Source organism: Dryobates pubescens, chromosome 5 (genome assembly GCF_014839835.1).
Source record: "Dryobates pubescens isolate bDryPub1 chromosome 5, bDryPub1.pri, whole genome shotgun sequence".
Taxonomy (NCBI): Eukaryota; Metazoa; Chordata; class Aves; order Piciformes; family Picidae; genus Dryobates; species Dryobates pubescens.
The window spans coordinates 25,556,778-25,569,392 of NC_071616.1; the positions used below are offsets into that span (position 1 = coordinate 25,556,778).

At 39.0% G+C, this 12,615-nt stretch overlaps 1 protein-coding gene across 6 annotated transcripts in view; it reads right to left on the reverse strand.

The window, feature by feature from the left end:
* Positions 1-12,615, reverse strand: part of EML1 (EMAP like 1) — a 124,346-nt gene that overhangs the window by 15,597 nt on the left and 96,134 nt on the right. For all 6 annotated transcript variants that reach the window (XM_054161857.1, XM_054161855.1, XM_054161854.1 and 3 more), the window contains 6 exons: positions 9,699-9,848; positions 7,658-7,727; positions 6,557-6,667; positions 3,999-4,094; positions 3,336-3,470; positions 1,733-1,832 (listed from right to left, as the gene is read on the reverse strand). In XM_054161857.1, the coding sequence (XP_054017832.1) occupies positions 1,733-1,832; positions 3,336-3,470; positions 3,999-4,094; positions 6,557-6,667; positions 7,658-7,727; positions 9,699-9,848 (662 nt within the window). The remainder of the gene's footprint in view (positions 1-1,732; positions 1,833-3,335; positions 3,471-3,998; positions 4,095-6,556; positions 6,668-7,657; positions 7,728-9,698; positions 9,849-12,615) is intronic.

A 12,615-nucleotide genomic window follows, 5' to 3' on the forward strand; every position in this document is an offset into this window, starting at 1 on the left:
CTTGAACACAAAGCTCTGAGTCAAAAGTAATGAAGACACAAAAAGTACACTGTACTAAGAAAAACAAGAACATTTTTGTCCAGTCCAAAATAACTGGCAGAGGTGAGGAGAACACAACAAATTTCCTTTCATTCCTGGGAGAAAGGGCAGAAGAGGCTGCATGCAACCAAGGCAGAAACTAGCCTACCAGCATAAAGGCAAACCATCCCCTGAGCAGCACACTGACCATGCCATGCCAGCAGCTGCCACTGTCTCCCTTCCCTGTTGGCACTCCAAAATAGCTACCAAGAACAGGGAGCAGGTGGGACTATAGAATTTCTGAACACTGGAAAGAAAAGAGTTCAACTGTCTTGTTTTACAGACACCATACCCAGTTTTTTCTTCAACAATAGCATATCCATCAAAAGTACAAGGAGATAACTGGATAATAGTTCTTGGATGAAAAAAAGCTTATAAAAACATCTCAGTATGGCTGAACTCTGTAACTGATTCACCATGTTGCTTCCTGGGTCTGATACCTTTTGAGTATCTTGGGAGTAGGTACTGAGTACATAAGCAGCAGCAGCTGTCATCCATATCCCTTCTTCCTTTACTAATAGGGATTCCTTTAGGAGATTCTTTTTATTTCTATGCATGGCATCTCACACACTAAATAAACATTTAGGATGTTGCTGCTGTTTGTCTTCTGGCAGGAACTGCCTCCTGCTGCCTAAAAAAACCTGTCTTTTCTTAGTAGAAAAGCTTTTTAAGAAGTTTGTCCTATTCATCTGTTCTTTTGAAGTAAAGCTGAGGAATTCAATTAGACCTGCATATATTTAAGCTTGACTTCCTAGGAAAATAAATAAAGCTATCTGTTGTCTTGTAAAAACTGTATGTCAATAGACATAATTTTTACAAGTGACAGTATAGGAGATTAGAGATCACCAGTTACATTAACAGTGTTTCTTACTATCACATTGATTAAGAAAAAGAACTTTTCTTGCCATTTCTTACATCAGTAAAAGCCATCAATGCTAGCATAGCTCTGATTCAACCTCTGACCATAGAGAGTGCATTCTATAGAATTTTGTGTTCTAGCAGTGTTGTAGTTTGAGCTGGGTGCCCCCCTGGTGCATTCACTTCCTGTGTCCAGAAGTCCAGCCCAGAGGGATGGACACAGGAAATTGTGTATTTCCTACCATAATTCTTTGCACCACTATAAGATCCAGTGCGGAGTCTGGCACTTCCTCTTTCCTTCCCTCTCCGAGACTTGGTAACTGGGGGAGAGATCTCCTGGCCATGGGCCTGATTAGGCCCAAGGCCACAGGGGGATGGGCAGTCTCAGGCCTGGCCAGCTGAGACTAGCCCAGCAGAGGGAGGGGGAAGAAGGAGCCCTGGGGGTTTTGCATGCACCCTCAGGTGGGGATGGGATCTTTCTTTGTCACTGCGCTTTGGGTTTTCTGTAACATTCACTGCTTTCTATTTAAACTTTCATCACTTTTGCAATCCGTTTGTCTGAGTCGTTATTTCTGCCTGTGGTGGGGAGGGGACCTGCCCCAACCCATTACATAGCAGTCAGGTATACATATTCTTCAGGCACTCATAAGGGAGAATCCAGACATTATCTGCTGGATTGATCTTGGGAAAGAATTCAAGATAAATAAAATTTTTTCTTCTTAAAATGAGGCCACGCTCATGTAAAAATTCAGTCTCTTATATTAAAGTTTCACTGTTAACTTCAATCTTTTCTTACCTTTCCCCCAAACCAAAATGTTTCCGCTTGAGTCTCCTGTAATAGTATCACCATTTTCAGAAAAGGTCACACACAGGACAAACTTTGGCTTCTCTTGTTTCTGCATGGTTATGAAAAATATACACTCACAGCAACACACAACCCATTCATTTTAACTACATGCATTTGAATAGTGTAGTTTGGATTTATACATCTCTATTATTACTTGAATATCTATAAAGGAGTTAAAGACGTTCCTACAGTGTAAACAGTTCCCTTGTGCAAGGGCAAAAGATGCATTAGCTGAGGTCACTCAGTTCTGCACCCTTTAATTACTATTTGTAGACAGAGTGAGTGAGAAGGCCTACCAACTTCTAACACAAGGCCAGGAATGCTCTGAGATAAACGAATCCCCAACTCACACATAATCCCAAAGGCTTTACAATGGCCAAGGATGCAATCAAGCTTTATTACTGTGACATTTAACTTCAAATTTTTAGGAGAAAAACATTACTAGAAAGTTTGGCTGTAGTCTAAGAATTAAGAAATCATCTTTTCAAAGAATCATAAGGTTGAGTGATGGAAACATTGCTTGGAGACCCTGCATTTAAGATACTGACTATAACAAAACAGTGAAAGGTGTAAGGGGACAGAAGAACTGACTAGCACATTTTTACAATGTTTGCTGACTACCAATGTGTATGGCCTTTTCCTCCCTCAAACTAAGAACTGGTCACAGCTAGGGTGACCGCACTTCTCTATCTGCAACAACCAATGAGAATGACAGAGCCTAACAGGTGGAAATCCACCCAAGTAGCTCTGGAGTTAAAATAGAATGAAAAAATAAGATGTAATAAAATTTAAATGCATAATCTCAGCATCTCCTCCTGCTTTTACACAACTGTATTAATTGATAGTGCAAAACAGTTGTTTTGACTACACTTGTGAGCCACAACTCCACAAGCAGTTAACAAGACCCCATTGGACTTCTCTACAGACGCTGCAAAACATCCTGCATTTGTGCATGCAGCTGCTGTAGAGCTTGGTCTGGGTTTAAGAACAAAACCAAATCATACTTTGAAATAAACATTATATTTACCAAATAGTGGCCAGCTCAATGCTTAGTATAACTCAAATACAACATTTGAGTTACACATGTGTATGCATCTGAGAGGAAGAGGGAAGAATATTCATATTCACATAATTTATGGGGTTTTGCAAGTGTTTTCTCTGGCAAAATAAAATAAAAAAAATCCCACCATATATCATTCTCTATGTTGTTTTTCAGCTGAGGTAAGCATAAAGAGTTTTAGAATAGAATTATTTTTTGAGGGAGGGGGTGGGGAGAGGGGTGGGTTAGTGGAGGGTAGGGTGTGAAGTGTAGCATAAAGAGTAGAGGAAAAAGAGTGCATGGAGCAAAAAGGAGCATTTCAAAACTTCATTGTGGAAGTTTCACCCATGGAAAACTTCCCTCTGCCTCACCATGAACACCACCTGAGTTTCTGCAAAATGTCAAGCTTAATAACGAGCAGCTGTTTTGATTTATGCAAACCTTATTAACCCTTAGTTCTGTATGACTATATTATTGCTATAAACATAAAATTAAGGAAATATTTTACTTTACCTCAAATAATCCTTGCTTTTTAATAAGGGAATTCCCTTCCAGTGTCCAGAAATAAAGGTGTGATTTTCCACATGTAACTATTATATTTGTATCAGTAGGGTGAAAATCTGCAGCAAATACAGCCTCATTAGAGCACTTGGAAGAAAAAAAGAAAAAACATTGTATCAAAATTTAAAATTCAAAGAAAATAAATCAATATTAAATGGTTCCCTATTTAGATATACTGACAGTCATGGTGTAAGAAAAATTCTGAGCTATTCACATATTAATGTAGTCTAGAATACTTTGGTAGAATATTTTGAAGTCAAAAGATCTTCTGGTTTTGTAAGCTAGTCTCAAAAATTATCCCTCGAAACCATGTCAGATAATGAAAAATTCTAGGAGGAATTTAAGACATTTTATTTCTGCACATGCTCCTGTCACTGCTGCCCAGACTGTTTTAATCAATTCTAGAATGAAAACAATAGCAAAATTTTAAAAACCCCATACTACTAGGATAATCTCAACAGAGAGAAAATGACTGCCTTTCCTCCTGTTGTCTGCCTTTATTTATAAAGTGACAGTGTTAAAAAGGCAAAAGAAGCTAAATATAGGAAGACATTTTATGACAAAAAATTCAGATCTACATACAAGCAAGTAGTACAAAATATCTTATTGCAACACCTTGACATCTGCCAGCCTTTCTTCTTTCTGCCAGTCCCACACGGAGAGCACGTGGTCATTTGAGTCATCCACAGAGCACAGGCTACTTCCTCCATTCTGAGGCAAAACAGGGAAAATATTAATGCATCACCCAAACATCATGAGAAACAAACACTCATTCAAAATAATTAAATAAAATGTACACTTTAATTGCTATACTTGTATTTATAGGACTAAAAAGTCATCTAGAAGTATGTGCATGGATGCAATGAGGAAGACTAAGGTTGTCTTGGAATTAAAGCTGGCAAAGGATGGAAAAATAGAGAAGAAAATGGGCATCTTCGAGTACACTAGTAGCAAAAGGAAGACTAGGAAAAATGTGGGTCCACTGCTAAATGAGGTGAGTGCCCTGCGGTGGAGGATACAGAGAAGGTGGATTTACAGAATGCCTTCTTTGCATCACTCCTTACTGCAAAGGTCTGTAGCTACCAGTGTTCTCCAGGGGTCAGTACTGGGGCCAGTCTTCTTTAAGAGATTCAGCAAGTTTCCTGATAATAAAAATCTGAGAGGAATGGCTGACAGACCAGAAGGCTGTGCTGCAATTCAGTGAGACCTGGATAGACTGAGGAGTTGGGCAGGGAGAAAACTCATGAATTGCAACAAAGGCTAATGTAGGGTCCTGCACCTTCAGAGGAATAATCCCATGCACCACTACAGGTTAGAGGTTGACCCAGAAGCAGCTCTGTAGAGGAGGACATGGGAGTCTTGCTGATTAACAAGTCAACTGTGAGCCAGCAGTGTGTCTTTATGGCCAAGAAGGCCAATGATATTCTGGAGTACATTAACAAGAGTGTAGCTATCAGGTCAAGGAAGGCTATTGTCCCCCTCTACTCTACCCTAGTGATGCTGAATCTGAAATATTGTGTCCAGTTCTGGGCTCCCCATTTCAAGAGAAAAGGAACTACTGCAGAGAGACCAGTGCAGCCTACAAAGATGATTAGGATGTTGGAGCATCTCTCCTACAAGAAAAGGCTGAAAGACCTGGGGCTGTTTAGCCTAAAGAAGAGAAGACCGAGGAAAGGGATCTTATAAATGCTTACAAATAACTAAAGGGTCAACAGTATGGAGTCAGACTCTTCTCAGTGGTGTCCAGTTAGTGGACAGGGGGCAGTGAGCACAAACTGCAACACAGGAGGTTCTATCTGAACATGAGGAAAACTTTGTTCCTTTGAAGGTGATCCAGCATTGGAACAGGATGCCCAGGGAAGTTGTGGAGTCTCCTTCTCTAGAGATATTCAAAAGCTACCTGGATGTGGTCCTGTGCAACTTGCTCTAGGAGAACCTGCTTTAGCAGGGGGGCATTGACTAGCTGACCTCCAGAGGTTCCTTCCAATCCCTACTGTTCTGTGAGCCTGTTTGGGGAACATATCCATTTTGGGAGAAAAAGACCACCTAAGCAAACTCCGCTTTGTTTTGTTTATGTATGAGGTTGGCTGTTTTCCTGATGAATCAGGCTCCCAATGCATGTCTTAGACACAGCTACTAAAATAACTGTGCCAAGGCAACTCAAGAGGTGAGACAGAGCCAGGACTGAATATCCTTCAGTACTGCTATGGGAAATTATGTTCAAACCCATGGCAAAGTATGACCATGAAATCACAGCATAAAGCAAACGTATGAAACACTTGCTTTCTCCTGACATCTGCCAATAGCAATCCCCCATTACTAAATACTTCTTTTCACCTTGACAGAGGTATTTACAGAGTATTTGTTCACTATTCCTTTTTATATATCCTTCAAAGATGATCTTGAATAGCATTGACTTTCTCCTTTATATTCTTAGCCAACTGTCCCAATATGCTCTTCTTTCTTCTACATTATAGCAAGTAGTCATCAATATATGTGAAGTGTTTGTGGAAACTTCCCCTGATGTATATTTCGCCTGGGGAATACATCATTTAGTGTTCTACTTTTTAAAAGTGCTGCTGAGACAACCAAGATGCCACCACATGCAGCACTGACAGGTTCTGTTCTACATGGAGGCTTTCTAGCCTTGCACATGTCAGATGAGTCTTATCTTTTTCATATGGGACATCTTTTTTTTTTTTTTTTTTTTTTTTTAAACCCTCCCTGATAGACTGGAGCTCAAATGATGGTGCCAAGAGGCCAACAACAGGATTCTCATTCTTTACAATCCTGTATTCATATGCCTTTTTTTGCTTTCAGATAGAACACTTTCCTCTCCTACAGGTGCTCACATTCTTTAAATCCAAAATTAGAGGCAAAGGGAGAAACACAATGGGATGATTAAACAGAGGAAGTAAGGATACTGAAATTTCAAGTACTGCAACTGCTTGTCCCTGAAGAAATTGTATTTAAGCATAAGGTAGATATCTGAGAATGCTAAGATATTTCTGACTTTAATACCAACATGAGCTGCTGGAAACAATTGGGTTGCAAGAGAAGCTGGGAGAAAAGGCAGTTCGAAGGTTGTTTTGGTCAAGGAAGCTAAATTTAGAAGAATTCAAAGACTTGCTCCTCAAACAATCTTAATATGACTATTCATTTACTCTACTTACAGATTTAGAAAAAGCAATGCAAGTGACGGCTCGGTCAAAAAATCCCATTCCAATGACATGCAGTGTATTCAGAGTTACAGAATCCCAGACACGTACATGTGGTGGCAATTGCTATAAAACAGAAACAGAAATAATAGCTGAAACAATGGTGTCAAAAATGAGATTTAAAAGGAATGAAAATGAATCCTGAAAAAATGTTAATAGAAATGAAGGCATGAAAATTATCAGAATTTTTCTAGAGTCACACATGGAAGCAGATATACTACAAATGGTTTGCGGATTACTGTGCATAGGATCAATAGCAGAGATTGGGTCCCCAGGGCTTACAGTGTGTCAGGTCTCCCTGATCTCAGTTAGTTCAACAGAGGTTAATGGGCACTGAGACATCCATCAATAAGTGAAAATCGGCTATGACCTTACAACATGGGACCTACTGGAAGGCCCAAGATTATCAGTTTAAAATGTATCAACTAAGATAATTCTGGTCAGCAACAACAACAAAAAATTCTAAAATGTCATTAATTTCAAAAATGGCTGTTAAAAAAAACACTGTACAACTGTAGTCAGAACCAGCTTTCTTTCTGGACATAAAATTCAGGCTGTACATCGCGGTCCAAGGTGAAGCCCCCGTAAAAACCAGGAGGTTGTTCTCCCGTCGCCCCTCTTTTGGCTGCTGCAGTCGAGGAAGCCCTCTGCAGAAGGGACAGCAGCGGCTCTCGCTTCCGCCAGGGGGCGCCCCAGGAATGCGTTGCGGTCGGTTACCAGCGGGACAGCAGAAGCCACACATAGCCGCCCCAGGTCCGAGGCAGGGACTCGCCCCGGCCATTCTGACAGAGCCGGCTGGCTCGGTTTCCAGGTCAGCCAAAAACAAAGCGACGGCCAGCAGCCTGCTTTGCTAAGAAATATTGGAATGGCCCTTAAAAAGAAATGTGCAAACCACGGCCACCTCAGTGGCAGTCTCGAATTAGGTTTTTGCTTGTGTTTAGTTCTAAAATCTAAGACCAGTTTAACTGCAACATGAAAAGAACATATCATGTATCTTCTTGATACTGTATTCTTGTAAAATACAAGCACTTATATGTCAGCAAAGGGTTTACTCACTTTTCCATCCTTGGATGTCCCTGCAACTTGACCTGTTGCTATAGTGATCCTATCAGGATGGACAGCCAGGCTACAGAAAAGAAAGAGAGGCCAAATTTAAAGCCGTTTATTATCTATTTCATCAAACCCTTATTTAAGCCTGTAATAAATAGCCTTGTTTTAGTCATAGAAGACACATGAACTACATGTAATCATTTCATAAACATAAATAGAACTGACCAAAGAATTTTCATGCTTTTACTGGAAAGATATTCTCCTGTGAACATGGCAATGATTTGCTCAAGCTCCAATTCTGCAAAGCATGTACTAAACAAGCCCCACTATAATTTCTGTTGGGGTTCATCTCACCTAGATTTAAAGTGATTATAAACAAGCTTTCAATTTGTGCTAGTTACTGAACTTCAGATATCTCTAAATCAGAGGTTGTAGAGACCTAGTCAGTACAGTCAGTGCTGTCTAGCAATGGTCCTTCGGGGCAAACTGATGCATATCTGCTCCAACATTGCTCTTCACACTGTATTGAGCAGACACTCAGTGACTCTTACAGGGATATATTAACTTCTCTCTAATATTTTTCAAAAGGTAAAAAATAAAAAGCCAGTTAGAAAGAACTTAGGATGCAGAAATTAGTAATTCTGATTCTAAAATTAAAACTGAGATTTTAAAAGACTATGACAAATCTTAACTAATGTCTTTAAGGAAAATAAAAATCTAAAATTTGTGTTAAAGCCTGGAGTCTCTTTCTGTCCCAAATCTTCTCTCAATTATTATTTTTTTTTCCCTCTAGTGCAGCTGTTCTGCATACAGTTCCAGAGGCAATGTGCCCTGCAAAATGAACTCTAGCAATATTTTGTTCATCTTTACAATGTAAAAAGGTATCCTCTTTCTAATAAATCTGACAGTTTTCAAATATCTAAAGAGTTGAAAATCTGAAAGAAATAAATGAGATGGAACAGATCCAAGTTAAAAATCTCCTTGTAAAACAAACAGATTACACAAATAATTCAATGTTATTGAACATGCTCACAATGCAACCAGATTTGATTATTAGGTCTATTTTTGGCTTTGAGGGACAACCGGTGTTTCATAATGCTTAAACTAAAGAAAGGATGTCAAACTCACTTCATACATTAGAGCTCATCAGATAATCTGTGTGCTCTTTTTCAGCTACACTCTGCAGAAGACAGATCAAGTAAACCATATGTTTGTTTAGATTTCAGTTTAATGATATTGGTATTTCCTGCTAACTAGTCTCCTCTACGCCTGAGCACAGCTAAACCACTTTGAAGCCCAAGCTGGCACATTTGCATGGAAGCAGACAAGCCAGGGTGCTCAGGACTAGTTTGCAGAGTATCTGCTATGATGTAGACATGCCTGAAGACTACCAGGAAGACTGCAGATGTGATTAAAACTGCTGCATTGGTTATACTGAGCCTAAAGCACCTGAGTCAGGCATCCAGATGTAGATGAAAATGAACAATTTGACTTAAAAAAGGGAAAGGTGAAGAGTCCAAAGAAGAAAATCATCCTATAAAACAAAGTAATGAAAATGGGTGGGTCTATAGATTAAGCTGGATTTCTGCACTTCTGTATTCTCAATGCAAATAGTATATTAGTTATTGAAAATAAATTTTCTCAAGTTACTATGAGGAGGAATTGTTAGCAACTGAAACAGAGAACCTAGCAGTAACTTGGAGAACATCAGAGCAGCAATTGAAATACAGACACACCCACATGAGGCAGCACAGCACATATGGCAGCACAGACTTCAAGGAAGGTATCACAAATAGGCTCTGTTAGGGACATATTTGGATATCCTCAGGTCTGTGCCATCACAACCTGACAGAAATTGCTCCATGTGCTGGCTAGACAGAGCTATAACAGACATCCTTACCATGAGAGCGAGACCTTTAACAGTGCAAGTGCACTCTAAAGCATGAAGACACAGTCCATAAACATCTTAGAAGTTAAATTTTCAGAACTTCATTAAAGGGACAAAATATTACATTCTTTTTATGAAGAATGTTATCAGGTGACTTACCACTTCACATCATCATTATGACCAGTGTAATGTCTCTGAAGTTGCTCTTCAACATTGAATAACACAACTACAGATGCAATGAAATACACAGTTTCGCCCGTTGGAAGAAGATAGAGATTACTGCGGCAGTCTCGACCCCTATATCCATAGCTAGCATGTTTGTCAAGCTTCAATAACAGTGTCTACCAATGATGAATATTAAAAGTAAGGAAAATTGAAGTGGATTCTCTGCCTCTGCATTCCCTGCAGTTGTCATCTCTTGGCTTGAGCAGAGTTTTATCATTTGGCAGCCTTCAGAACTTTCTCCTTTACTACAATAAGAAGAGCTGACTGAGTAATTGAAAACCTACAGATCCTACAGAAAATACATGGTAGAGTTGACAGGATTTTGTGGCCTACTATTCCTTTAATACCCTCTGGAATTTGCTAAATGCCAGACCAAGGCAGTATTAACTTTGTCCCTAGTGTGTTTACTATTTACATTGGTTGTCTAATTAAGACTAAAATTCAGACCTAATAGAAACACTAGTAAGTCTTTCAGTACATCTGCCTGCATTACACTAAGATTGATTTTATTACCCTTTGTGTAGGTTGATTGGTTTCATTATTCTGGGCATTACCAGCCAGATGGATATGAAACCATAAAAGGGTCACATCATCCGTTCCAATTTATTTTTTGTAGTATTGAAAAGGCAGTGGCCCAGATTTTGATGCTGGTCGTATCAACACTAATCTAAAATTAATCCAATGAAATAACTGGAATTAATCCAGAAATAATCTAATTTAGGCTGAATGTTAATTCAGACAAATTATGCAGTTTTATTCCTCTGAAGAGTCATTAGGGACTACAACTATTTTGGCTTTCCTATTTTATGGGAACAGAGAGAAACAGCATTAGCAGAATGTTGGCAAAACAGAAGTGCATTCTCATTTAGTCAATATGGAGAAACTGGCAATGATAAACATATGGAAAGGTACAGAACTTCCCATTATAGGACATGAAAAGATCCTTGTGCATTATTCTCTATGGTCAGTCGTAACCCAGCCAAATTAAAAAAACAATGCTAACATTATCCAAGAAGCAAGGATGACAGTTTTCTTATTTAAATTCCTGTTTTAGAAGTAATTGGCTATTTTTTCCCAGAAAAGCAAGAGAAGTAGTGCTGCGTATCAGCCATCAAAATGTGCACTCACAAATACAGCTTCTAGACTCCCAAAAGGAAATACTTCAGCCAAAGTTCCTTCAAGTTTGAGATATTAAAATGTGAAGACACAAAAATAACCAATATCTTCAACTGATAAAGCATTTACTACCAATTTGGAATCTGTCTGTGAAGATTAGAGTTACCACTCTAGATTGCTGGACTGGACAATGCTTTTTTTTGTTTAAATTTCTTTTCTCTGTAAGGCCAGATACCACTATTAACTGCAGCCAACATAAAACTTCCCCAGTCCAACAATACACAATCAAGTTATATAATGAACTAGTAGCTGAAGTTAGCATAGGGATTTGAACTTTCTTTAAAAGTAAAGTAAAACCATTATATAGACGTTCACAAGGAACAAATCTCAGTGCATAAACATAACTATTAAATGAGAAAGATTATGTTCTTTAGGGGAAAATCTCCTTTCTTTATGATTCTTCTTGTGGAGAACAATGCTGCATTCAACCCTTTGCATGACTGCTGTTGTCAAACACTCGGTTTCTTTCTATCAGCCTTTTTTCTCAGATGTAAACTCCTGGGGTTGATCTCTCCCTCTCCTCACTCTTTCCCACACACAAATTCAGTGGCTTCAACTTGGATGTGGCGAGTGGGCACTTCAGGGAACATTATCTTGACCTTTTCTTTTCATTTGGCCCTCAGCTTTTGTTTCAAACCTCCTGCTTGCCAAGCAAGCCGGTCTCACGTGGATCTGTGCAGACCACCACTGCCACCATAAGGTCCCTGGTTTTTACCACCTCTGCTCTAGCTCTCCCTTGCACTTCATCACAAAGTATATCTGGGTTTTATGTCTGCATGTGCCTGATATGGTTTGAACTGTTCTTATTCAGATACCTGACAACATGACTGTAAAACACATTTATGCTTAAGGTATGCCCTGAAATCTACACACATTAGATTATCTTCCTTCTGTTTGTCATTGTAGTCTGCTTTGCCCTTTCCCCTTGCCCATCTCACCTCTGATACCTTGTTATTCTGTCCCCATTCTTCCATTATAAATAATTTGTGGCTGTAATCCCACAGGCAGGCTGATTTGTCTACTATAAAGATGTTTTCTCCTACTTCAGTTCTCGTTACCTTTCAATCAAACAGCTCAGCTTCTCCAACTTCACTGGAATGAATGCCTGCAATACTGCCTAGCTTTCTGCTCTCTTCATTCTGCTCCTTAAGATTATTTTAAGCTCTTGCCCCCAGCTTTTCTTCTCATCATTAGAGTGTGTAAATGGCCATTATCTTCTCTCCCTCTTTTTTTTTTAAAGTTTTTCATAGACATAGTAATTGGTGTAACAGAAGTATGAATATCATAATTTGGTTTAACTGCAAAATCTGAAAAAGCTCAGTATTTTTGGAATTTCTATTCACAGACCATCTTTATATATAGGATTCTACACACCTGGAAGATAAAAATAATACTCCATCTGGCAAATATTCAGTCATTTAAGCAAGCTTAAGTGAAACTAATGAGACTGAAATCATGACCTACTCAAATTATCATTTCTTCTAATAGTCTGAAATATTATCTTCAGCTTCCACATACATGCTGCTAATGACAGCCTGGTTTATTTTGTGGTTGGGATTTCTGTTGTTTCAAGCATCTTGACACTCTGTCCTGTATCATGCCTAGGCTCCCTGAGCACCTTACAAGCATAAAAAGACAGCTTTCAATTTTGTTGTGAATCTTGGTGAAAGCCTAT